General features: G+C 46.3%; 1 protein-coding gene across 1 annotated transcript; it reads left to right on the plus strand.

The window, feature by feature from the left end:
• The first annotated feature begins 257 nt into the window (after window positions 1–257).
• On the plus strand, window positions 258–23,563 carry LOC149348907 (uncharacterized). Its single transcript, XM_089585937.1, has 9 exons — window positions 258–279; window positions 5,777–5,938; window positions 8,447–8,672; window positions 9,975–10,152; window positions 13,376–13,506; window positions 16,471–16,633; window positions 18,350–18,589; window positions 22,012–22,143; window positions 23,300–23,563. Exons 1-9 carry the CDS (start codon window positions 258–260, stop codon window positions 23,561–23,563), a joined length of 1,518 nt encoding a protein of 505 aa, XP_089442063.1.
• Window positions 23,564–26,540: the final 2,977 nt, after the last annotated feature.

The raw sequence follows: 26,540 nt of genomic DNA on the forward strand, positions 1-26,540 counted from the left end.
TAACCTTAGCTAAGCCACAGCCAATTTTTTAAAAGAGAGTTCGCTAAAGGACAGTTTACTGTCTTTTTGTTCCCATTTAGGCGCGGTGGACAGATTACTCTATTTTTACTCTTTTATCACTGGAGCGTATTTTCGCCCCGGATTTCTGCCTGGGCATATGTGTATACCATATACTTCACAGGCATGAAGAAGTGAAGCAGCGCACGGGAATGCTTCTTTTCTGCTCCTTCGTCTTCCTGGTGGTGGCCGCCGTGGCCATGTTTTTCATCTACTCCAAAGGTGAGGACGGCGTCATGCATCGCACACGTCTCCTCTGTCGCATTTCACAAAGGGATACTCACGACCGTTCATATATGCCGTTCAGGGTACGCCACTAGGGCGCGCCTTAATCTGCAATATGTCAGCGATAGCACCCGATAGTACAGCAACAAATTATAACAGCACTGTTCCTGCGCGGTGAATTGCTTAGGGAGGCAGCCATTAGCATTTCCTGATATCCGCGATGTAGTATTGATAGAACACAATGTTAAGGCGAAAAAAATCGGCGGCGCTCATCGAAAGAGAGCTAATGACGTTTCGGTTCCCACACAAGAGTCCAAAGTTGTGCATTAAAGTGCCTCGCAGGTGCTGTCGCTCATGCTACATGCATAGTAGCATAATAACGTAATAGACGGTATAACAAAGCCTAAAGAGAGCGTGTTAGGTGAATCTTAATAAAATATAGCCTCGTCAAAAGCTGATTGCTGGGTTACTTAACGTTATTGTTAAGCTGTTCTTAATAAGCGGCTGCCCATATGTAGGCCCTCATAAAGCGGCTGATGCAGCTTTGATTAATACGGCGCATTTACCTGCATGTAAAGCTAGCTGTCGCTAGTCATGTGCAACATTCTCGGACACAAATTGTGATAAATTGAAATGCTAATATTCTGTTATAGAGATACTGAAGATAATGGTCCATTCTTCTGATATATTTCGAAATCTTTCAAGTGAAGACAGCCATATATAGACAAGCAATGGGGAACGCTTTTGACAATAGTAAAAATGTTAATACAAAAAAAAGATGCAAGGCTGCCGTCAGAAGATCTGCGTATATACTGATTGTTAGAGTGAAATCTCACCTTATAAAAAAATTACATTCATTAACTCTTTCTCGCTCAAAAATGCTTTCGTCCAGATTTGTTGGGTACGGGCTGTACAACGATCTCGTACTAAGTACAGTTTGAACAAAAACTGGCGTCCAGTGTCTCACGTGCCGTTTCCAATCGGAAAGCATAACAAGAAACACACGACGTAAGAAGGGAGAACTACAGCAATGTTTCGTGGCTCTGCCCTGATGATTGGAAATGAATCAAAGCAAACCATCTCTACTCACCACCTCGTTAGTCCTTGCGGTACTATCGTATCCACTCGAGCCTGTCTGGTAACCACGCGCTTTGTCTCAGCGTGCAAGAAAAGCATTAGAACTGATCAACCCCTTCAGGAATGGAGTCGCTCACGGGCTATGTCAGCAAGAGAACAGCGGCTCAAATAAAACAGCGCAAGAACACGACGTCGCAGTTTGCAGCTGTTCTTACGCATCGTGCAGCAACTCGCCCAACAATCTGATATTCGGAGGAGGCTATATGAGCATTTCTGTTAGCCTCAGAGGTATGTCTATGTTCATTAATACTGCTCCACCATGACAATTAAGCCGCTTCTGAGGCAAAGAAACACTTGAAACATCCGGATGCTGTGATCGCACTTGGCGCCTCCTTTTTTCATCACTTGGTTGAGGAGCGATAAAAGTCCGCGGGTGGTTCTGGGGTCCTCGTGAATTAGGCAGACTGTTGTAACACTCAACAACATAGCAGTAATGGCTTATTGTAGGTTTCCGCAAAGACGAAGAGGATTCCGATAAAAAATATAGAAAATTATTAAGCGCGAAGCTTGTTTGACAACGCTAAACGCGTCCCCGCGCGCTCCCTGTAATTTCGCCTCTCGCCACCAGGGGAGTGACGAGGCGCTGCTGTCGTGCCAGTAAACTTCAGCTATGGTTTCTTATAACAGTAGCAGTAGCTCGAGAAGACTTCAATCCCAGGCTCACCGTTTTATTCGTGGCTTGTGCTCGCAGTGTAACCAGTCTAACAGCTATGCTCCACAATGTGCTGTGGGATGTGATTTAACTGCTCAACCTCGATCGAAAGCGACGCAAGGGAACACGAAAAAGATCCCGCATAGCGGTTTAGCACTGTTAAGTCACCACGTCTCACTTTTGCCGAACCGTAAGCGTTTAAATTTCAATAAGTATTCACTGACCGATGTAGGCAGCATTTTTTTTGTCAGCGGCACCCTGATACACTGTAAGCAGAAAGGAGTAAAAAAGGAGTAAGTTGTCACCTAGCACACTCCTTCTGCTGCTAGAGGACAACTTTAGTCTCTCCTTTTACTCTATTTTAAAGGGTTTGTGCTAGAGGGCAACTTTAGTCTCTTTTTACTCCCTTTTAAAGGGTTTGTGCTAGAGGACAACTTTAGTCTCTTTTTACTCCCTTTTAAAGGGTTTGTGCTAGAGGACAACTTTAGTCTCTTTTTACTCCCTTTTAAAGGGTTTGTGCTAGAGGACAACTTTAGTCTCTTTTTACTCCCTTTTAAAGGGTTTGTGCTAGAGGACAACTTTAGTCTCTTTTTACTCCCTTTTAAAGGGTTTGTGCTAGAGGACAACTTTAGTCTCTTTTTACTCCCTTTTAAAGGGTTTGTGCTAGAGGACAACTTTAGTCTGCTTTTACTCTATTTTAAAGGGTTTGTGCTAGAGGGCAACTTTAGTCTCTTTTTACTCCCTTTTAAAGGGTTTGTGCTAGAGGACAACTTTAGTCTGCTTTTACTCCCTTTTAAAGGGTTTGTGCTAGAGGGCAACTTTAGTCTCTTTTTACTCCCTTTTAAAGGGTTTGTGCTAGAGGGCAACTTTAGTCTGCTTTTACTCTATTTTAAAGGGTTTGTGCTAGAAGGCAACTTTAGTCTCTTTTTACTCCCTTTTAAAGGGTTTGTGCTAGAGGACAACTTTAGTCTGCTTTTACTCTATTTTAAAGGGTTTGTGCTAGAGGGCAGCTTTAGTCTCTTTTTACTCCCTTTTAAAGGGTTTGTGCTAGAGGACAACTTTAGTCTCTTTTTACTCCCTTTTAAAGGGTTTGTGCTAGAGGACAACTTTAGTCTCTTTTTACTCCCTTTTAAAGGGTTTGTGCTAGAGGACAACTTTAGTCTCTTTTTACTCCCTTTTAAAGGGTTTGTGCTAGAGGACAACTTTAGTCTCTTTTTACTCCCTTTTAAAGGGTTTGTGCTAGAGGACAACTTTAGTCTGCTTTTACTCTATTTTAAAGGGTTTGTGCTAGAGGGCAACTTTAGTCTCTTTTTACTCCCTTTTAAAGGGTTTGTGCTAGAGGACAACTTTAGTATGCTTTTACTCTATTTTAAAGGGTTTGTGCTAGAGGGCAGCTTTAGTCTCTTTTTACTCCCTTTTAAAGGGTTTGTGCTAGAGGGCAACTTTAGTCTCTTTTTACTCCCTTTTAAAGGGTTTGTGCTAGAGGACAACTTTAGTCTCTTTTTACTCCCTTTTAAAGGGTTTGTGCTAGAGGACAACTTTAGTCTCTTTTTACTCCCTTTTAAAGGGTTTGTGCTAGAGGACAACTTTAGTCTCTTTTTACTCCCTTTTAAAGGGTTTGTGCTAGAGGACAACTTTAGTCTGCTTTTACTCTATTTTAAAGGGTTTGTGCTAGAGGGCAACTTTAGTCTCTTTTTACTCCCTTTTAAAGGGTTTGTGCTAGAGGACAACTTTAGTCTGCTTTTACTCTATTTTAAAGGGTTTGTGCTAGAGGACAACTTTAGTCTCTTTTTACTCCCTTTTAAAGGGTTTGTGCTAGAGGGCAACTTTAGTCTGCTTTTACTCTATTTTAAAGGGTTTGTGCTAGAAGGCAACTTTAGTCTCTTTTTACTCCCTTTTAAAGGGTTTGTGCTAGAGGACAACTTTAGTCTGCTTTTACTCTATTTTAAAGGGTTTGTGCTAGAGGGCAGCTTTAGTCTCTTTTTACTCCCTTTTAAAGGGTTTGTGCTAGAGGACAACTTTAGTCTCTTTTTACTCCCTTTTAAAGGGTTTGTGCTAGAGGACAACTTTAGTCTGCTTTTACTCTATTTTAAAGGGTTTGTGCTAGAGGGCAACTTTAGTCTCTTTTTACTCCCTTTTAAAGGGTTTGTGCTAGAGGACAACTTTAGTCTGCTTTTACTCTATTTTAAAGGGTTTGTGCTAGAGGGCAACTTTAGTCTCTTTTTACTCCCTTTTAAAGGGTTTGTGCTAGAGGGCAACTTTAGTCTGCTTTTACTCTATTTTAAAGGGTTTGTGCTAGAGGGCAACTTTAGTCTCTTTTTACTCCCTTTTAAAGGGTTTGTGCTAGAGGACAACTTTAGTCTGCTTTTACTCTATTTTAAAGGGTTTGTGCTAGAGGGCAAGTTTAGTCTCTTTTTACTCCCTTTTAAAGGGTTTGTGCTAGAGGGCAACTTTAGTCTCTTTTTACTCCCTTTTAAAGGGTTTGTGCTAGAGGACAACTTTAGTCTGCTTTTACTCTATTTTAAAGGGTTTGTGCTAGAGGGCAACTTTAGTCTCTTTTTACTCCCTTTTAAAGGGTTTGTGCTAGAGGACAACTTTAGTCTGCTTTTACTCTATATTAAAGGGTTTGTGCTAGAGGGCAACTTTAGTCTCTTTTTACTCCCTTTTAAAGGGTTTGTGCTAGAGGACAACTTTAGTCTGCTTTTACTCTATTTTAAAGGGTTTGTGCTAGAGGGCAGCTTTAGTCTCTTTTTACTCCCTTTTAAAGGGTTTGTGCTAGAGGACAACTTTAGTCTCTTTTTACTCCCTTTTAAAGGGTTTGTGCTAGAGGACAACTTTAGTCTGCTTTTACTCTATTTTAAAGGGTTTGTGCTAGAGGGCAACTTTAGTCTCTTTTTACTCCCTTTTAAAGGGTTTGTGCTAGAGGACAACTTTAGTCTGCTTTTACTCTATTTTAAAGGGTTTGTGCTAGAGGGCAACTTTAGTCTCTTTTTACTCCCTTTTAAAGGGTTTGTGCTAGAGGGCAACTTTAGTCTGCTTTTACTCTATTTTAAAGGGTTTGTGCTAGAGGGCAACTTTAGTCTCTTTTTACTCCCTTTTAAAGGGTTTGTGCTAGAGGACAACTTTAGTCTGCTTTTACTCTATTTTAAAGGGTTTGTGCTAGAGGGCAACTTTAGTCTCTTTTTACTCCCTTTTAAAGGGTTTGTGCTAGAGGACAACTTTAGTCTCTCTTTACTCTCTTTTAGAGGGTGTGTGCTAGAGGACAACTTTAGTCTCATTTTACTCCCTTTTAAAGGGTTTGTGCTAGAGGACAACTTTAGTCTCCTTTTACTCTATTTTAAAGGGTTTGTGTTAGAGGGCAACTTTAGTCTCTTTTTACTCCCTTTTAAAGGGTTTGTGTTAGAGGGCAACTTTAGTCTCTTTTTACTCCCTTTTAAAGGGTGGCTGCTAGAGGACAACTTTAGTCTCCTTTTACTCTATTTTAAAGGGTTTGTACTAGAGGGCAACTTTAGTCTCTTTTTACTCCCTTTTAAAGGGTGTGTGCTAGAGGACAACTTTAGTCTCTCTTTACTCTCTTTTAGAGGGTGTGTGATAGAGGACAACTTTACTCCCTTTTTACTCCTTCCTGTTTAGAGTGTAGACGCATTGGTGTTTAGAGTTTAGCAGCGAGTTCACGTTGCTGACTCTCCGTCGTGTGCGCCGCAGTCGAGGAACCGCAGCAGCCAGCCGAATCGACGACGTCCCTGTACGCGGTTATCAAAGGCGGCGGCGCACCGGCCCCCCTGCCGACCACAGAGACGACCACACCTGCGGCCACAGAGTCCACCACGGCACCGTCCACTACCACCGGCTCAACGGCTACGACAAGTGAGCCCCGAGTCAAAACGGATACACGCAGATGCATAGACATACTCTTTCCCACAACTTCTCGCACTATAACCGAAGCAGCAAGACCTCGAGGATACAGCTCACAGGCTTCACAACCCAAGCATCACAGGTAATCGGTCCAGTATTGCAAATGGATGATTTCACTCTGGCCATTTGTAAAACCAGCCTTTGCCAATACGTTTCCAATATTGGGCCGATTACCCGTGCTGCTTGGGAAGTGGGTAATTCTCATGCTTTTTTCGAGCCATGGGATGAGGAGTGGTGCGGTCGCCCCGCTCTCATAGATTCCACTTTGCATAAGTTGTTAGCTGGAGTTTTTATTTATTTTCAGGTACTGTTGACCTGTGCACCTGTCCCGTGCTGAAGTGAATACGTAAATTTTCAATACTTTCAAAAGAACAGAAACGTGCAAACTTTAGCAATAGGTAGCGACGGTCCAATTCTCCAACAACCCAATCGACAAAAAATCCATATGGTGGCAGCCAATTTGGCTTGCACTGTTCTGATTAAAAAGTTCCACTTAGAACTAGCAACAATCGGAGCAAATGAATGATCGTGGATGTTATGAGTCCTTCAGGCTGAAGTAGGCTGAATTCATATCAGAAGCTAAAGTTTATTATTTTTTCTTATAGGCGTTGTACAGAAATCCCGTAGAAAAACAAGTAGTAAGGCAGATAGACAGACATATGGGGGCATAGAAACACGCCGATGAGAGACAAACCCTATCAGGGCAAACGCGAAAAATATGTTTAAACTCTATCACCCGCACCATGTCACTGCAAAGTTGCAACCAATTGTAGAGGACCGACTCATAAACTGTTATGATACTTTCCACTCGAGTAATGAATGCGATAGGGTCAGTGCCTCCGTTATGCATGACATCCAACGCGGTATCGGCTTTGTCCTGTCCACGTGACTGTCCTGATTGATAAGTTGTCTGGCAATGGAATCTGTAGTCACGCCGCATGAATGCGGACGTGTGGGTACGGCTGTGCTGCGCAGAGCTGTCACGTGACTGGGCGTGCTACGCAATAAGCGCTGGCGAGGTGAAACCAACGCTCGCTACTCAAGTCCACTCCGAGCCCATTCCTGGCAAAGAGGCAGACGCTGGTTGGGGTTAACCCTCTAGGAAGCCATTATGGTACTGGCAGGAACGCTTGCGCAGAGCGAAAAAATGAAACCTCCTCCTACCGTGAGAATCGTTGAAATCCGCTTATTCGGTGTGTTTTCTGATTTGTGACCTGCGTGACCCCAAACTTTCCGCAAATCCGGTCACAGCGGCGATCAAAGTAGATGCTAGAATCGCGTAATCTTACATGTCCAACATTTCTGGAGAAAAATTTTGAATGTCGGATAATTGTAAATTACTCGTATAGAGATATTGAAGGTTACGGTTCATTCTTCCTATATGTAGCAAAATCTTTCTTTTATAATACTTCCATCGCTCGCATCGAGCAGTTGAGACTGCCATAGAAAGCCAGTGGCGAACGCTTTTGACGATAACAAAAACCTTAATAGCAAAAAAAAAATTGAAGCCTATCGATGGGATATCCGCGGATATATTGATTGTTATCATAAACCACTCCCCGTTCAAAAATTCTTTTGTACGGTATTTGAAGCATGAAGTATTGTTTCCAGATGAGTGAGCCAAGAAGACTCTCCGCAACACAACGGCAGGCTTTCAAGAGGCGTTATCATAAAGGTTGCCATCTCCGATTGCAACCATGTGGAAAATGTGCGCTTTCGCGCTAGACTCTGTGTGCTCGCTCTTTGTTGCCAGCCCCTTGGTTCTGACGCAGCCAGACGGCCAGTTTAACAGGGACAGCTATAGCTCATTCAGCGAAACCACCGCATCGTTGGCGACGTCTGCCAGTGCCCACCTTTCCAGGACCGAGGTGGTGCACACCTTCGCCAGGTGTGGTGGGGTGCGCACCATCCCGCGTCACCGCCCACTTGGTGCCACCACCTCTCATTCATGTTGCAACGCAACATTCTTGGTAGTTCGCGCCACCGGAGCTGTCGTACACCAGCGGTAAACTCCTTGGGGTACAATTTAGGATTTCGATGTGGATGTGACTATGACCTTCAATGCCTCACAAGGTCAAACCGAACTTGACCGCGCGATGGTATGGTTCAAGATATGGCAGTATGACCACGTGATCATGACCATTAGGTACCTGACCTAGACCTTTGACCTTGGAAACTTATTTGAGACAGTGGGCACCAGATCTTCAGTGACCTTCAATGCCTCATAAGGTCAAACCGAACTTAACTGCGTGGTGCTATGACCCAAACTATGTAGTATGACCCCGTGATCATATGACTATGACCATTAGGTACCTCACCTTGACCTTTGACCTTGACAGCTTATTTGAGACAGTGGGCACCAGATCTTCAATGACCTTCAATGCCTCACAAGGTCAAGCCGAAATTAACTGCGTGGTGGTATGTGCCATGAGGAGGCCGGTGTGTTTTTCTTGGTCGCAGAGCGGACGTACCCATACACGCCTTTCCTGTGCACGGTGACCGAAGACGCGAAGCCCTCGTTCCGCTACCCGCCGGACGGGCTGTGCGAGCTGATCTACTTCCAGATGACCTATCACTACCTGCGCCACCACTTCAAGGATCCCCTCACCGAGCCCGTCCGCCGGTTCTCCGAGCACGCCAAGCAGCACACCAACAGGACGCGCTTCGGCATCGGCATCTCGCTGCTGTGCGTGTTTCGCCTTTCTTTCTTTCTTTCCTTCTTTCTTTCTTTCTTTCTCTCTTTCTTTCTCTCTTTCTTTCTTTCTTTCTTTCTTTCTTTCTTTCTTTCTTTCTTTCTTTCTTCCTTTTTTCTTTCTTTCTTTCTTCCTTTCTTTCGTTCTTTCTTTCTTTCTTTCTTTCTTTCTGTCCTTCTTTCTTTCCTTCTTTCCTTCTTTATTTCTTTCTTTCTGTCTTTCTCTCTCTCTTTCTTTCTTTCTCTCTTCCTCTCTTTCTTTCTCTCTTTCCTTCTTTCTTTCTTCCTTTCCTTCCTTCTTTCTTTCCTTCTTTCCTTCTTCCTTCCTTTCTTACTTTCTTTTTTTTATGCCGATTACACTTCAGTCTGATCAGGGGAAGTGCATTGTTAAGAGACACCTGAAGCGGGTGGAGTGGGTCAGGGATCAAACGCGGGTTAATGTCATCCCAGTCGAAATCAAGAGGAAGAAATGGGCTTGAGCAGGGCATGCAATGCGAAGGAAAGATAACTGGTGGTCCTTAAGGGTAACGGAGTGGCTTCCAAGAGAAGGCAAGCGCAGCAGGGGCGGCGGAAAGTTAGGTGGGCGGATGAGATTGAGAAGTTTGCGGGGAAAGGGTGGCTGCAGCTGGCAAATGTCAGGGTTAATTGGAGAGACATGGGAGAGGCCTTTGCCCTGCAGTGTGCGTAGTCATGCTGATGATGATGATGATGAATTGGATGCTAAACTGAGCATACATCGATTTTATGAGCGGTTAATTAATTGATTTTCAAGCAATCAGGCTGATTTATTGGTCACTTTGTAACTGACCGGAGGGTTAATTCACCGCAGGATTAATTCAACAAGGCTCCCGTAGCGGAGCCGAAACGTCTCTTTTTGTGTGCAACGATTGGTCGACGCTTGTTATTTCCTGCCATTAATTCACCTAGCATTTGATTGATAATTTTTGCAATGGCCTGAAAGCCAAATATTAAAAAAATAAACGCGTGGCTTATTGACTGGCCAATAATTTTACGCGTTATTAGGAGAATACGTGATCACTCTGAGTGAAAGATTGGCGCATCTCGTTTCTATCTCTGCGTTTGTAAGCTGGATGCCATTTCCCGCATGGATGCTGTTACCTGCTCTTCAGTTTTCTTAAAAGCTGTAACAGATTTTTTGCTGAATCCATGTGGCAAAATGTTGCAGTCCCTTGACTAATACCCCTAAAGGATGCTTAAAACCTCTACACCGGCTACAGGTAGTAAAAGGAACCCAGTTATTCTGCCGTTGGCAATTCTCGGCTGCGCTGTTTGCAGAAACATCACCGAAACGCAACTCGAGTTTAACAACCAAGGCGACATCGGGAAGCGCGTCCGGGATCGGCTGGACTACTTCGCTGATCACAAGGTCAACAGCTACGGCGTGGTGGATATGGAATGCATGGCCTACTGCCTAGATCAACGATACGTCGTAAACGTCTTCAATCTTTTCAATGTAAGTTGACACCTTGCAGAAGCTGTCACGTATAATGCTTCAGCTGTTGCCAATGCGTATTTATTCGGTTGCAACTGGAACAGCGCGGTTTTGGATTAATCGGCGGGCGGGCCTCGTTACGGACTTTCTGGGTTACAAAAACACTTTTTTAGGTGAGTGGTGTCTGTCCTTACACTCTACACAGAAAGGAGTAAAAAAGGAGTAGGCTGTCCTCTAGCGCCCTCCCATAATAGGGGGCGTGCTAGAGGACAGCCTACCACCTTTTTACTCCCATGTAGGCGTTTCGTTGTTTAGATTGTAGAATGCCAAAGTGTATCAATAGAAGCCAGCTTCAATTTGCCCCTAGCGCCACAGAATATAGGTAGGCGTTTCGTTGTTTAGATTGTAGAATGCCAAAGTGTATCGATAGAAGCCAGCTTCAATTTGCCCCTAGCGCCACAGAATACACGTAGGCGTTTCTGTGTTTTTATTGTAGAATGCCAAATTCTATCGATAGAAGCCAACTTAAATTTGCCCCTAGCGCCCCAGAATATACGTAGGCGTTCCTGTGTTTAGATTGTAGAATGCCAAAGTCTATCGATAGAAGCCAGCTTCAATTTGCCCCTAGCGCCCCAGAATATACGTAGGCCTTTCGGTGTTTAGATTGTAGAATGCCAAAGTCTATCGATAGAAGTCAGCTTCAATTTGCCCCTAGCGCCACAGAATATACGTAGGTGTTTCTGTGTTTAGATTGTAGAATGCCAAATTCTATCGATAGAAGCCAACTTCAATTTGCCCCTAGCGCCCCAGAATATACGTAGGCGTTTTGGTGTTTAGATTGTAGAATGCCAAAGTCTATCGATAGAAGCCAGCTTCAATTTGCCCGTAGCGCCACAGAATACACGTAGGCGTTTCTGTGTTTAGATTGTAGAATGCCAAATTCTATCGATAGAAGCCAACTTCGGTTTGGTTTTGGGTTATGGGGTTTAACGTCCCAAAGCGACTAAGGCTATGAGAGACGCCGTAGTGGAGGGCTCCGGAAATTTTGACCACCTGGGGTTCTTTAACGTGCACTGGCATCGCACAGTACACGGGCCTCGAATTTCTCCTCCAAAGAAATTCAGCCGCCGCTGCCGGGATCGAACCCGCGTCTTCCGGGCCAGCAGCCGAGCACCATAGCCACTGAGCCACCGCGGCGGCAGAAGCCAACTTCAATTTGCCCCTAGCGCCCCAGAATATACGTAGGCGTTCCTGTGTTTAGATTGTAGAATGCCAAAGTCTATCGATAGAAACCAGTTTCAATTTGCGCCTAGCGCCCCAGAATATACGTAGGCGTTCCTGTGTTTAGATTGTAGAATGCCAAAGTCTATCGATAGAAACCAGCTTCAATTTGCCCCTAGCGCCCCAGAATATACGTAGGCGTTCCTGTGTTTAGATTGTAGAATGCCAAAGTCTATCGATAGAAACCAGCTTCAATTTGCGCCTAGCGCCCCAGAATATACGTAGGCGTTCCTGTGTTTAGATTGTAGAATGCCAAAGTCTATCGATAGAAGCCAACTTCAATTTGGCCCTAGCGCCCCAGAATATACGTAGGCTTTTCGGTGTTTAGATTGTAGAATGCCAAAGTCTATCGATAGAAGCCAGCTTCAATTTGCCCGTAGCGCCACAGAATACACGTAGGCGTTTCTGTGTTTAGATTGCAGAATGCCAAATTCTATCGATAGAAGCCAATTTCGGTTTGGTTTTGGTTTATGGGGTTTAACGTCCCAAAGCGACTAAGGCTATGAGAGACGCCGTAGTGGAGGGCTCCGGAAATTTTGACCACCTGGGGTTCTTTAACGTGCACTGACATCGCACAGTACACGGGCCTCGAATTTCTCCTCCAAAGAAATTCAGCCGCCGCTGCCGGGATCGAACTCGCGTCTTTCGGGTCAGCAGCCGAGCACCATAGCCACTGAGCCACCGCGGCGGCAGAAGCCAACTTCAATTTGCCCCTAGCGCCCCAGAATATACGTAGGCGTTCCTGTGTTTAGATTGTAGAATGCCAAAGTCTATCGATAGAAACCAGCTTCAATTTGCGCCTAGCGCCCCAGAATATACGTAGGCGTTCCTGTATTTAGATTGTAGAATGCCAAAGTCTATCGATAGAAACCAGCTTCAATTTGCGCCTAGCGCCCCAGAATATACGTAGGCGTTCCTGTGTTTAGATTGTAGAATGCCAAACTCTATCGATAGAAGCCAACTTCAATTTGGCCCTAGCGCCCCAGAATATACGTAGGCGTTTCTGTGTTTAGATTGTAGAATGCCAAAGTCTATCGATAGAAGTGAACTTCAATTTGCCCCAAGCGCCCCAGAATATACGTAGGCTTTTCGGTGTTTAGATTGTAGAATGCCAAAGTCTATCGATAGAGGCCAAATTCAATTTGGCCCTAGCGCCCCAGAATATAGGTTGGCCTTTCGGTGTTTAGATTGTAGAATGCCAAGGTCTATCGATAGAAGTCAACTTCAATTTGCCCCTAGCGCCCCAGAATATACGTAGGCGTTTCTGTGTTTAGATTGTAGAATGCCAAACTCTATCGATGGAAGCCAACTTCAATTTGGCCCTAGCGCCCCAGAATATACGTAGGCCTTTCGGTGTTTAGATTGTAGAATGCCAAGGTCTATCGATAGAAGTCAACTTCAATTTGCCCCTAGCGCCCCAGAATATACGTAGGCGTTTCTGTGTTTAGATTGTAGAATGCCAAAGTCTATCGATAGAAGTGAACTTCAATTTGCCCCAAGCGCCCCAGAATATACGTAGGCGTTTCGGTGTTTAGATTGTAGAATGCCAAAGTCTATCGATAGAGGCCAACTTCAATTTGGCCCTAGCGCCCCAGAATATAGGTTGGCGTTTCTGTGTTTAGATTGTAGAATGCCAAAGTCTATCGATAGAAGCCAACTTCAATTTGCCCCTAGCGCCCCCAGAATATACGCCAGTGGTGTCACTCCTGATTATACTCACGCCACCACTAACTATACGCTACCTGATAACACCTTCCCACATTTCTTAACGAAAGCTTGTGCAGCCTTTTCGGGCGTGGGATTTTGAATATCGCAAGCTGTGTCAACCGCGAGATGTGTCAACCTGACGGCTCCGATTACATTAAAAAATGTCGCAGCTGGTCCCGGTCATGGCACTGATAACGGCAACTGATAACTACGTCACGGGTTTTTTTAACCAGTGCGGCTGTTTCCTTTTGCGCAGTCGTTTGTCGGATACCACAAGCTAAAGGGTCACAAGCTGGGAATCAACATGATGGCCATCATGGCTTCCAACAGCGTCATCTCTGGTGGTTACGATCAAGACGCACCTTACAAAATATACAACTTATTTGTGTAAGCCTGCCTTTTATGGTTCATACTGTCGGCCAAAATTCTGTCACACTATAGCTGTCAATCAAACTGATGACGTCATCAGCGGTGTAGTATGTCGTAGCCATGAATACTCATTCTTGGCCACTGAGTAAATTGAGTGTTCATTAGTCATTAATTAGGTCTGCCATAATTCATTGGTGATGTCACCAATGCCACTGATGACGTCACTGAGTCGCTTCTCCTTACTGCGCATGCCGCTAGGTGGCGCCACCATAACGCGCCACTGCGTTTAAGCAGGCACGCCAATGACAGAGGCAGTCAAAAGGGTGCGGAAAAGGCCTCTAGGCACTTTAGACAGTCAAAGTGCCCCCTCAAATTTTTCTTCTGCAGCACTCGTACCTCTGAGTCGGGAAACAAAACAGAGCATTTTCTGTCTCCATAACAGATTTTTCTGTAATGTTTTTCTGTGAACTTGTAGTAACACCAGAATCTTGTGTACTTACTGCAGAATAGTATACCAGAACTACAGCCTACATGAAAACTTTGAGACCACTGCGGCGACCCATATGGGAGCAATGCGAAAGCTAAACGTCCACATACTATATCGACGTCCGTGGCTGTTCTGACGTCCACGTACTATATCGACGTTCATGGCTATTTTGACGTCTAAGTGTATTTTTCGCGTTTATTAACTAACCATTTACACCTCATCGACAAAACTTTTCCCACGGCAGCATTTTATCATACACTATCTGTCACAATCACACCTTCACACATACATCTTCAGAGAACGACGTAATGGTGCGGAAAAAATTTCGGACGCTATTTTTGCTGACACGACAGCAAGCAACTTAATACTACATTTAATGCGACAGCATTAGAAGCAGTTTAAAAAACGGTTAATTAAAAGACTAGCGCATAAAACTAGGACAAAGGCAGAGACATTACAAAGGCATTGTAAGCGGTGCGGGTGCGTGCCGGCGTTTGATGCCACGTGTGTGCTTGTTAGGGGAGGCACAAGGTTAGGTCGTGAGATTTGTGAGGCTTATCACATTATGAGGGAAGGTGACAAGTGTGTAAGCACGACGTCACTTGCCCTGACCAGGAAAGAAACCATGTATCTTCGAAACAGTTTGCCACTTGTTGATTAGTTTTTTGTAACTCAGTGTGCGCATGTGCCACTGAAGTGTTTTAAGTACATGTTTGGTGTAGTAAACCTTCAGTTGATGTTTAGCGCTCGTCCTGTCTCCTTCTCTGCCTTTGTCCTAGTTTTATGCGCTAGTCTTTTAATTAACTATGTCAAACCAACTAGCCCAGCTTTCCGCCTTGATTAAAAAACGGTACTACCACAAAATATTAGAAAATGACAGAACAATCTGTCATTAGGACAAAACATTGCGTCGTTCTTCAGAAGAGTTTTGTTCTTTATTTCATTGATTTATTTAGTACTGATCTCTCCGTGCAGCCCATGCGGGCTTATCGTGATCTTCGTTTACGCGAACGCAGGTCACGTGTGAGGAGCAAAAAGTCGGGCTCAGATTCACAGCGATAGCTGCAACACGCCTTCTCCTAAACGGGCCCCACTGATAACAGCAGGCGTTTCTGAGCCCCTCTATATTCCGTTCTCACTGTCGAGTTTTCCGGTGACAGCACGCGCCCAAAGTGGTGCACACAGCCCCATACACAACTGACCCTGGTAGGCAAACGTTTACCGATAACGCATGCGAAGCGCAGGGCGCCTCTATATCACACAAATGCTTCCGAAGGAATCTATACGCATATTTTATAGCTGGTAGTTCGAAACCTCACGAGATTGAATGTTCGTCGTTCCTATGGTATGACGTTATGATAAAGACGGCCACACATCATCCAATAATTATCTATGAGCCATGGTACTAATGCAATCGCCTCATTGTCTATTGAACCCCTCTCACGTGATTTTGAAATCCTTGCACTTGCATGCCTCTTAAAGGAGTACCGAGAAGCAAATTTTTGTTGCGTGTTTTTTTCTTTGCAATGGTGACAATACATTAGTTCACGTCGCTAATCGCGTAGCGTTAGCCTGCATCCGATAAATATTTCTGTAACACTTTCTTCCCTCACTAAATTTCGGTTTCAACATCCAAACGGTGACTTTAACATCAGAGTCAACTTCAGATCCCACAACGCGCATAAAAACCTGCAATATAATCGCTGACTGCTAGTTTTATATACATGGAAATCTTATGCCTGCCTGCCTGATTAGCTGGGATCACGAAGGATGAGATGAACAGTTACAATACCGGTTTCTCTATGCTTCACGCGGCCTAACTATTTGTTTTATAGCTATCGCTTGGTACATGAAACTGCAATCGATTCATGAAAGCCTGAGAGAAAAATTAAAGATGATAAACTACGACATGTAAACTAATTACAAGCGGTAATTTATGTTTATTGGTGCATTCTGAAGCATTAAAGAGAAAACAATCAGAATTTGATGTCTCTACTGTATTGAAGTTGAACTGAATGCAAACTGAAGTAGATCTATATCGATTTATTACCCCGGAGCAGGCTGCGTTCGCTAAATAAAAGTTGCTTTCACCAATAGTTACAACAGCCCTAAAAGTTTGCACATGTATAGCGACCACCCATTGTTTTCACAAGCAGAGTGTCATAATGTGGTCTGATTTCTTTCGGGGATCACTAAAGGTAAGACTTACCGCTACTGACTTTGAAACGGCAATCACGAAGTACTCCTCATTGACGTCACAAGTTTTAGTCGACGAATCGGAAAATAACTTCCATTTAAATTCGATTTTCCTAACAATAAACACTTCTCGCACTGCCTAACGAACACCAACATATCCATCATGGGGCAAACGAACATTTCTTACTTGCAGCAAAATTTTCCTGGAGTTGCACTCACTCCTCGTATAACAGCTCACGCAGGAACTTGTACTGTGAGTAGGTCAACACCCATTCAGCCTTTGTTGTTTCCCCTCACAGGGAGGGCGGGCACCCGAGCCCCGATAACGTGCACAGATTCGTGTACCTCACCCACGTGCCGTACAGCGAGATGTTGGAGGGCCGAGACTGCGTCATCCAGACGCCACAGGTCCTCTTCCGGCTCAACACCACCTACCACTACCATCGGGAGCCGACAAGCATTGTGAGTACTAACGCTTCGCCGCAAATAGTCGCACGTGGCCTCGTTACGTGGCAGCTCAACGTGGCCACGTGGCCGCTGTGGAATCTGCCTTCTTATCGTCTACTACCCTCTACGAACCTCACCACGTGGCCGCTCAACGTGGCCACGTGCATGTAGCCACGTGGGCGCTGTGGAATCTCCCTATCATCCACCCTCTGCGGACCTCGCCACGTGGCCGCTCAACGTGGCCACATGCATGTGGACACGTGGCCATTGCGGAATCTCCCTCTCATCCACTTTCTCCGGAGCTGTGAACTATCCGCAACCTTGTGCCGTACATGCCCAGTTTGGGTTGTTGAGGGGCGATGGCGCCAGACGGCTACAGCTGGAAGCCCTAACCTGTCAATTCGCAAGCGCATTTGTCGCTCCGGGTAAGCGTTTCCTGCCTGGGGCACCATTTGCGTTTGTTTTCAACCAGTTTGCTGTGTTTCGCTGGCACCTTCGCTCACTCTCAAGAGAGCACCACGTCTTGTTGAAAAGGCTAATTAGTAGCGTTCGACGGACGTGAGCGCTATTTGTAGGGAGCTGAAATCCGGGAGACCAAGTTAATGATGGTTTGTTTATACAGGGTGTTTCACCTAAGACGTTACACTTTTTTTGAATGGGCTTTTCGAGTTTGAAAACGCTTTTTTCGACATAGCATTGTCAGCGCTGTATTACATCGGAATATAGCAAAGATATAACTACCAGGCTGGTTAATTAATATTGAATAGTGAACTATATAGCTATTATTGTTAGGCTCTCCAATTAATTAGAGGCTTGTAGCCCACCGTCAGTGATAAACATACCAGTTTTTAGAATTTTAAAAACGCGGTTACCCTCGGCGCTGTAGCATAATAAATTTTGGCTACATGGCGCCAAAATAAGTGCGCTTTCGAGAAGCTTGCAGGGAAAGGAACCTTTCCAGTGCACGTAACTAGTCGAAATAGCGAAAATTTGTCGGGGTGTTTATAAGCTAGAAAACAACAAAAATAAGATGCAGATGCCGCTATATCAGAGGCCGGCTTTGCAGATAAGATAGAGGCCACAGGCCGATTTCGCAGGAAGACTCCGTGTGTCCGCTCGGTTTTTTTTTTGGCCTCTTCTCAGTGTCTGGGCTACTCCAACGTTCCCTTCAAAACGTCAATCGCGGAGTCTTTTTCAGCGTAGACGTGATGAATTTGTTGCCGGCAAGAAAGCCCTATCATTGATGATTACCACGAGCGAAAAGTGGAAGAGGTTGACATTCATGATCATCATCGCCCTGAGTACACCCACTGCAGGGCAAATGCCTCTCCCATGCCTCCAATTAACCTTGTCCTTTGCCTGTTGCGAACACTGTATCCCAGCAAACTTCTTAATCTCATCCGCCCAACTAACCTGTTGCCGCCCCCTGCTGCGCTTGCCTTCTCTTGGAATCCATTCCGTTACCACTGTGAGCGAGCAGTTAACTTGCCTTCGCATTACATGCTCTGCTCAAGCCCATTTCTTCCTCTTGATATCGACTAGCGTGTCATTAACCCACTTTTGTTCCCTCACCCTCTCCGCCCTCTTCCGATCTCTTAACGTTACACCTATCATTTTTCTTTCCATAGCTGGCTGCGTTGTCCTTAACTTTAGCTGAACCCTCTTTGTTAGCCTCCACGTGAAGGACGTGACTGGTTGGTTCCTTACCCGGTTCTGGCGCTGTCTTTCCAGCTCGAAGCCTACCTGTACAACCGGATCATTGAGTACATCCCTTACATGGACCGCTACCACAGGACCCTCAGCGTCACCTTGAGACTGGTCAACAAGGCGCCCTGGGTCAAGGACAACAACGTGCCAGCCATCGGCAACTACGGCTGGAATAAGCGGTGCGACGCCCACGGGGACATCACGGATCCCAACCACCGGCGGCCAAACCTGACCGCCTGGGTCCCGTGGACCACCTACTCCGAGGCAAGCTAACCGCCTAAAGAACAGTGTCCACTGTTTTGTACCGAAAGCTACACTACTACAGCTGAGACGCGCTTCGCCGTGAGCCTCCGAATGACCTTGAAACGACCTTGAGAAGTCATGGCTAGTGTTGCTGTGCACATATACCTAACAATGCCTGGTACACTGTGTAGAGTGGACCGCCTTCAACTTTGACCTTGAATTTTATGACTAACCTGTACAGATTAACCAAAACTCGTGTTGGCTCGGATCCTAACATTCAGATTACGCAGTCGGGGAGGTCTGGGACCACACTCTCAACGGAAGGGAATAAAAAAAAGGATTCAAGTTGTCCTCTAGCGCAGACCCTTTAAAAAAGGGAGTCCGCGAGAGGACAGTTTACTCCGTTTTTACACCCAGATAGGTGTATTCGTATTTAGGGTGCACAGTTGACTTGGCCTACCGACAAGTAACTCTCACGTATAACTACTGCGTGTCCAAGATCGAAACGGCGGCTAACTACTTTACTGACCATCGATCAGTCTTCTTCTCCCTCAAGCCAATCAATGAAGACGATTTTAAGAAACAATAAAAGGTGTACCAAAGATAAACCATGTTTAATCATGCTTATGTGGCTTTCGCTACGTGAAACTAGGTTCGGCAGAGTTGACCCTCTGCCTAACTTTGTCAGGCCAGCATGTAATCATTGATCACTACACGAAAACCGTAGACGAACACCAATTAAGATCCTTGCAGACGATGGTCACTTCTGGGTGCAAATTCATTTGTTAAAAATCGGGCAGCTGTCGAATATATCTGTAATCCAAGAACAGCAAAACGCAGCGGCACAGGGAAATAATCAAGTAGCAGATAAGATTAGGAAGTTTACAGGTACAGACCGGTTATCTGGAGGCACGTGGGCCTGTAAGTGAAATTAATGATGACGATGCGTGTAACCGAGCTCGTCGTGTGATCTTCCTCACTTGACCAGTCGGTCACAGTGGAATGTGAGATCAGTTATAGAGCTGCGTGACGAAAGGACATCCTTTTGGCAGAAACGTACTTTCGGGCGTTTCGCACAGGTGTGCCGAAAATGTCACGTCTGTCCTCAGGTGACGTGCGTCTTCCACATTAGTTTCACGAACAAACCATTCACTGGTACAGTGGGAGCCACAGTGAAAGCGACTAACATACCCTTAATCTACCCAGATAAATTGCTGCTGCACAGTTTGTTTGAAAGGATACCGGAGAAAATGCACAATATGGCTTTCAGATTGGTTACTAAATCCCTTACAGCTGTGTTTTCTTTTCCAGACAGTAAGTGATAGTAGCAGCCGGAAAAAAAAATTTTGGGTGACCAGAACGATAGTCATCACCTTCGTTTCGATGCTAACTGAGGCGTGCCTTAATTACGTGCTGCACTACGACATAAAACAAAATGCTTTACCTACCGAGACAATTACACATGATGAAGTGGGCTTTGCGAGGTTTGTCAGCAGCGAGGCTCAATAGGCCGCTTTCATCGCACTCATTATACATTAGCACCGTTTCTGCGACGTCCCTATGCCTGCGGTTTTGACGAGCGTACTCCCCTTTTGGCAAACTTATAACAAGTGCCAGGTCTAACCGCCTGGTTATAAAGGCAGTTGTTGTAAGTGGCTGTACAAATACGAGGGAGCGTAGACTCAGCTTAAAAGCCACCACACACCTGAAACGAAGTTTCTCCCATCTCAGTTTTCATGAGACCGCACTCAATGGAGCAGTTTTGGGAACTTCCTTCAGAAATAAGCGCAATACGTGTTGATTATAACATTTTGTGGCCACGAAAGCAACATAACGTGACGTCAAACCAATACCTATAGCTAATAATTCAACGTTCATTGACCGAATACTCGTACTTAGGAACCAATCATGCTGACCGTTAAGCTTGGCTCCCCTGTGAGACCATCAGTCCTAACTGTAATTGGCATTGAGCGATCGGAAAGAACCACAATTATCGGCGCCCACTGCGGGAGCAGTAAATGCTGAAGCTTGAGGCTTCTCGTCCAATCACCCTAAACAGATAGTGCAAATAATATCCGAAACTTAGAATTTTTCACCACACTGCATTAATGTACAGCCTTTGTCAAAAGTTTGGAACCCAGGGGGTTTGCTTCTGAGCCACACTTTATGGTTCATAATGCATCTCCAGCGCTCCAAATTTCCTCTGGCTAAGATGATTTCTGGTTCTGCCTCACTCCATGGGTAGGACTTCCCAGAATGCTTCAGGAGTCCCACTGTAAGGCTAAGAAGTAAACCCCCTGGACTCTAAACTTTTGACAAAGACTGTACATTTTTAGAGCGTCAGCTATAATACTCGCAATACTCAAGATAGCGTTAGTATGAAACACAAGGTCCCTCAAGTGGGACCACTGGGTGGTACCATTGGTACACAGATTGTGGACCACTTAATTGGCGTAAGATGTTCGTAGTGGTATCAAACGATTCAGTGCGCTACGGACCATAAGATTACTAGTCGAATCAAAGCGTAGCGTGTCAGAGGGATTGGAACCGACTACCTTTGGTTCCCCAAACCGTGACTTCTTGAAACTTCAAACTTCCATTACGGCCAAACTAATTGACGTAGGACATTCGAAGTGGCGTCAAACGATTTGTCTTCTTGCGCTGTTGTATACGTTGGCATCAGAAAAGTAGATAACCGGATATAAAGAAAAATTTGTACTGGGGCACACGGGGGTGGCAAGGAACCAAAAGGCCGACAGGATAGCTCGAGGATACATTACTTTCCGAGCATCCGAAGAGACCGCAGAACTCGCGGCAGCACCCAGGAAATACTGGGCCATACTACAAAACTATAGAGGCAGAAGAATGCGATATCCCCCACCGCACAAATCTCTCAGCAGAGAGGAAGCTGTCACTTGGAGACAATTACAAACAGGCTCTTTCCCAAACCTACATATACTAAACAAAATGCACCCTACGATATACGCGGACAAATATCCCTGGTGCGACGAAAAACCTACTCTACCACATCGCATGGGCCTGCCAAAACATAGACGTGGTCCCCAAAATACAAAACCCGAGTGCGGAGCAATAGGAGACTCTGCTGTCCAGCGACCGCTGTGAAGACCAACAAGGTCTGGTACAGCGAGCTGAACGGGCGGCAGTGGCCAGCGGAGCCCTGGACTGAGGGCAACCGACCACTGATTAGAGGCGGACGACTTTGTCAGAGAAGGCTCCTGGGGGTTGAACCAAGACGTCTCTGAAGATGCCGCCAAACCGCAGGAACAACCATTAGTGAAAATAAAGTTTTCCCTTCCTTCCTACCGGATATAGCGCAGATGGCTAATTACGCAATATTCGTTCGATATTGCTCTTTTTTTCTCTGAGCTAGGAGTGCGTGTGCTCGAAAATGCACGTTTGGTTTTCCGCCCCGTTTCTCGCAGATCTGCGCCGACCCGGTGTACAGCAAGAACTTAGACTGCGCACCCAAGGGTCTCGACGAAGGATGCATCACCTACGACAAGCAGAGGAATCTCACCATCGTCTGGGACGACGCCGTCAGCCTCAGACGGAAGGTGGGAGTGCCGCGATCTATTTAGGGGCCTATCTTGGACCCCTCGCTCACTCAAGAGTGTTCATACTCTAAAGGATCTTTGATAGCTTCATAGGATTATAAGTGGCCGAATATACCCTTTCCGTAAGCAGACCCTTTGGCCTCATGACTTCTGACAAACCCACAGGCCCGCCGTGGTGGCTCAGTGGTTATGGTGCTCGGCTACTGACCCGAAAGACGCGGGTTCGATCCCGGCCGCGGCGGTCGAATTTCTATGGAGGCCAAATTGTAGAGGCCCGTGTACTGTGCGATGCCAGTGCACGTTAAAGAGCCCCAGGTGGTCGAAATTTCCGGAGCCCTTCACTACGGCGTCTCTCATAGCGAGTCGCTTTGGGACGTTAAATCCCATAAACCAAACCCTGCACGCTTATATTCTGTAGAGAGTAGAATGGACAGGCTCGGTGAGTTGCTATTACGTTGCGGTCTGCAGTGCATGACAAGTGTTTGTTGTTTTGTTGTGTTGAGTTTAGTGGCGCATAAGCATCCAAGGCTATCATGCGCCAAGCTCAAGGTGCATGAAAAGTGTTTCGGTTATGGTTTATGGGGCTTTAACGTCCCAAAGCAACTCATGCTATGAGGGACGCCGTAGTGAAGGGCTCCGGAAATATCGACAACCTGGGGTCCTTTAACGTGTACTGACATCGCACAGTACACGGGCCTCTAGAATTTCGCCTTCATCGATATCCGACCTCCGCAGCCAGGGTCGAACCCCCGTCTTTCGGGTCAGCTGCCGAGCGCCGTAACCACTGAGCCACCGCGGCGGGACATGACAAGTGTCTTTATCGTGTTGTCTTTTGTTGTATTACTTGACTACTAAGTTTGTAGGCGGTTCATTGGTCTGCCACAGGTGGACTGGTTATCCATGTTATCGAGGAGAGCTTAGAATAAGAGGAACGTGCATTTGACGTAGAAAGAAATGGTCTTGAAAAAATAGAGATAGCAACGATGCAATACAAGCGCTTTACGGGCAATCAGTGGTAATGAGTTTTATAGGAGCAAGGCACCAAACAATTCACGCGTGTGTTCAAGAAAACATTTTTTTTGTTGCGGCGACCAGGATTCATGAGACTAGATGCCTCTCTGTGACCTTTCGCGTTGTCCACCTTTGGTCCTGTCAGATCTGCGTGAGCCGGACCAACCTCACGTACCTGTTCGGCTTCGCGGTGTACGCCATCGACTACGACGACTCGGACTACGCCTGCCCCCGGCTCAGCCCGTACGGGCCGTACAGCCGGCTGCGGATGATGTACCAGTTGCGCAACTACCTGCGGCACGACTACTTCAACGAGTCTGACGAGGCCGGGTGCCACAAGGTGGAGCCACAGGTCCTCACTCCGGAACAGTTCTGGAAGATCGAGAGCTGGCCAGAAGATGGCGTCTGAGACGGCGTCTTTGCCGCTCTGGTGGAGGGGAGGGAAGACTGGGAGGGGGAGGATAGAAGTTTTACGACCGCCGCAAGACTACCGCTTTCGTTTTAAGGGCGGCAGAGAAGGACGTGACTTCTGCGATGTCTTTCGCTGACGTCCCAAGTTTGATCTACAGGAATAAAGCAGTCATCGTTCACTGCGCCCATCTAACTGGGACACATAAATGAGCAACTCGGACATTTAAGGGTTGTACATAAGCGCCTTAGTGGTGGCTTTTTTCTTTAGCGCATAAATGCGCCCGTCGGTGACCAATGCCAACATGCGCTTTTACATTTTTAGCACTTCAATTTCATGTCCTTGTAAAGAAAAACGACATCTCTGCCACATTTACTCGCTTATGAGTACAAATCGCACCGTCCAAACCATGGAGTCGACTAATACGCCAATCAGGCAAGGCGAGACGCGAACTCTGCTACAAACTAAAAGGAAGTGTGACGCCAATCAGGCAACTGGGAAAAAAAATCAGTGGTTTAGCTCTGGTTAAACCGGGTAAATTGCGTTAGCAATGGTACGCGCGTTCTTCTGGCGATTCTTCGGCGCGTTGTCTTCGCCTGGTAGCATTGCTGCGTTCCTGAGCAGTGCGGTGTTGAGATTCACGAGTAACCGATGACGTGGAACCACTCTGCAAGGTAGAACGTTGTCGCCGAGCTGCATCCTTAGCACGACGCTTTGCAAGACGTTCTTCACGCTGTTCTGGCGTCTCTTGTGCACGTTGTCGCTTTCTGGATTCTTCCTGTCGCTGCCACTTCTCCCTAGAGGACTGCATAGCAAAGCATTCACGCCAAGGCAAGCGCGCTTTTATAGACGCTTAACAGCGCGGGAGCATAGGCGCCGCCATATTTGGTCACGTGACTATTCCGCCACGCTGCCAGGGAGTCCGCAAAACTCCATCGCCCGTTCGGCTGTACGCCTTGCTCATCGGTAAATTGGTTTTTGAGGAAAGGAAATGTATCTGTCTCGCATATCTCGGTGGACACCTGAACCTCGCCGTAATGGGAGTGGTTAACGTGCTCGTCTCGCACTCCGGAGACCCTGGTTCGATTCCCCAACTCGAGCAATTTCCTACTCGGTGTTATTTATGTGGTCTGACTAGAAATTAGGCAAATTGCTTAACAAATATCATTCGAATGCAATCGATGCACTGCGTGCCAATGCTGCTAACGCCGGCTTCGAAGGCCAGGAGTGGCGGACCTCCTAGTGGCGCCATCTGTCGTAGACAGAGCAAACTGCTCGGCACCGCTGCCGCGCGGCACGCCGACGGCGCTGCCATCAAGCGGAGCACGGCTGAAGCAACACTGTTCAAGGTCATCCGTCCCTACCCGGGCTACGCGACGAGGCGAAACCTACAGTAGTATTGCTAACGCAATAAAACGGATCTTCGAGACTAGCATATGCTAGTCTATGCATTAGCATATGAATTACTGCATATGCTAATGTAGTAATGCATTAAGGGCGATGTACAAGAACAAACTTCTCCCAGCAGCTCTGCCGCGCGGCGAGTGATGCTTCCAATCATGAGCGACCATTTTCGGAAGCAATCAAGCGAGCGAGTGTACACACAACCTTGTTTTTCTGCAGAAGCTGCCTTAATTTGTGACGATTTTTTTACGTGTAACTGGCAGATTTAACTGCTCAAACTGTGCTTGCGAATGCTCTATATGTTTGTGCCGCTATAGGTATTTTATTGATGCTCACATCATGTCATAGATGCTCACGTCGGGATGTGCAAAGTGCCTACTTTTTGCTTTGCTCTTAATTCTTCGAAACTGAAAGCCGCTGAATACATTTTTGAAATACTATTTTTGGACATAGACTTTTCCATCGGGCGAGGAGGATTCCGTAAACTCCTCCTCTCTGGGCTGTCGCAAATGGTTCCGCTGCCACTTCAACCGTGCTAGCACTTCAACAGAACAGCCCAGCGAGCAATGTGGCGAAGCCCAGAAAGCCCTAAAGGGATTTCCAGACTGTGAAGTGGATTTACATTTTGACTGTAGCGTCAGGAAGCATTTAGAAGCGTGAAAGTCGCATCAACCACAGCTCGCTCAAGCCAGCTGGCGGCGCCGACGAGCACTTAAGTGGCGACAAAAAGCTCGTACGAAACTGCTGTGCAAAGGATTTATTGACAAATCTTTTGAAAATGGCGGCGTTAGAAAGCACCGAATTTTTTTTTCAGGATCAGGTATTGTGATGCGACACGAAGGCGGTGGAGCACGGTGCTCCACCGCTCCATCGCTTAATGCCGCAGCGAAGGCGATGAATGCTGTTCATGGCAAGAGCACGCTGAATGCAGTAACGGTGCACATTCCAGATGGAGGAGGACAACGAGATGCTTCTGGCCTGTCACAGCGCTCGTGAGGAACAGAAAAATCTTCCACGACACGTGGCTGTCACTATAGGGCCAGACCCGAGGTCAGAAGAGACCACGAAATAGCTTGCGTGTGTTACTAGTACGGCAAAGGCCAGCGCACGTGCAGACACGGAAGGCGATGTAATAAAAATTACACACGAAGGGAATTCGCGCGCGCACTCTGACAGCGCCCAACCAACGTTACTATAGGCCCGGCAAATGTATTTTATCGCAAAAATTAAGTCCCCATGACATTTGCCCTCGTGGTATGGCGAATCTCATGGATAGCTGACCTGAGTGGTCTACAATGAGTGGCCGGACTTTTACTCTGTGACAAAGGGTAGCGGTGGGGCGTTGGGGTACGGTAGGAATGAGTCACGCACGGTCCCTCATCCATCTACAATATATGTCTAAGGACATAAGCCGGCGTGGGAATGGGGCGCCGACAATGTAGGCCTATCCGCGTACTGTAAGCAGCCAACCGGTGCGGGTGTGGGGATCAGGGGTGTGGGGTTTATCGGGGGTTTTATGGCGCATAAGAGGATTTGGCGCTTCAGGTTGACTTTGAATATGGCGGGCTGTGGA

Source organism: Amblyomma mixtum, chromosome 4 (assembly GCF_055824585.1).
Source record: "Amblyomma mixtum isolate Tamu chromosome 4, ASM5582458v1, whole genome shotgun sequence".
Taxonomy (NCBI): domain Eukaryota; kingdom Metazoa; phylum Arthropoda; class Arachnida; order Ixodida; family Ixodidae; genus Amblyomma; species Amblyomma mixtum.

Excerpts from the sequence above, each read along its gene's own strand:
- LOC149348907 (XM_089585937.1), top strand. The coding sequence starts at position 258 with ATGTTTTTCATCTACTCCAAAG. Across the intron at positions 5,939-8,446 it reads CGGCTCAACGGCTACGACAA|AGCGGACGTACCCATACACG; the intron begins GTGAGCCCCGAG and ends TCTTGGTCGCAG. Across the intron at positions 16,634-18,349 it reads ATCGGGAGCCGACAAGCATT|CTCGAAGCCTACCTGTACAA; the intron begins GTGAGTACTAAC and ends CTGTCTTTCCAG.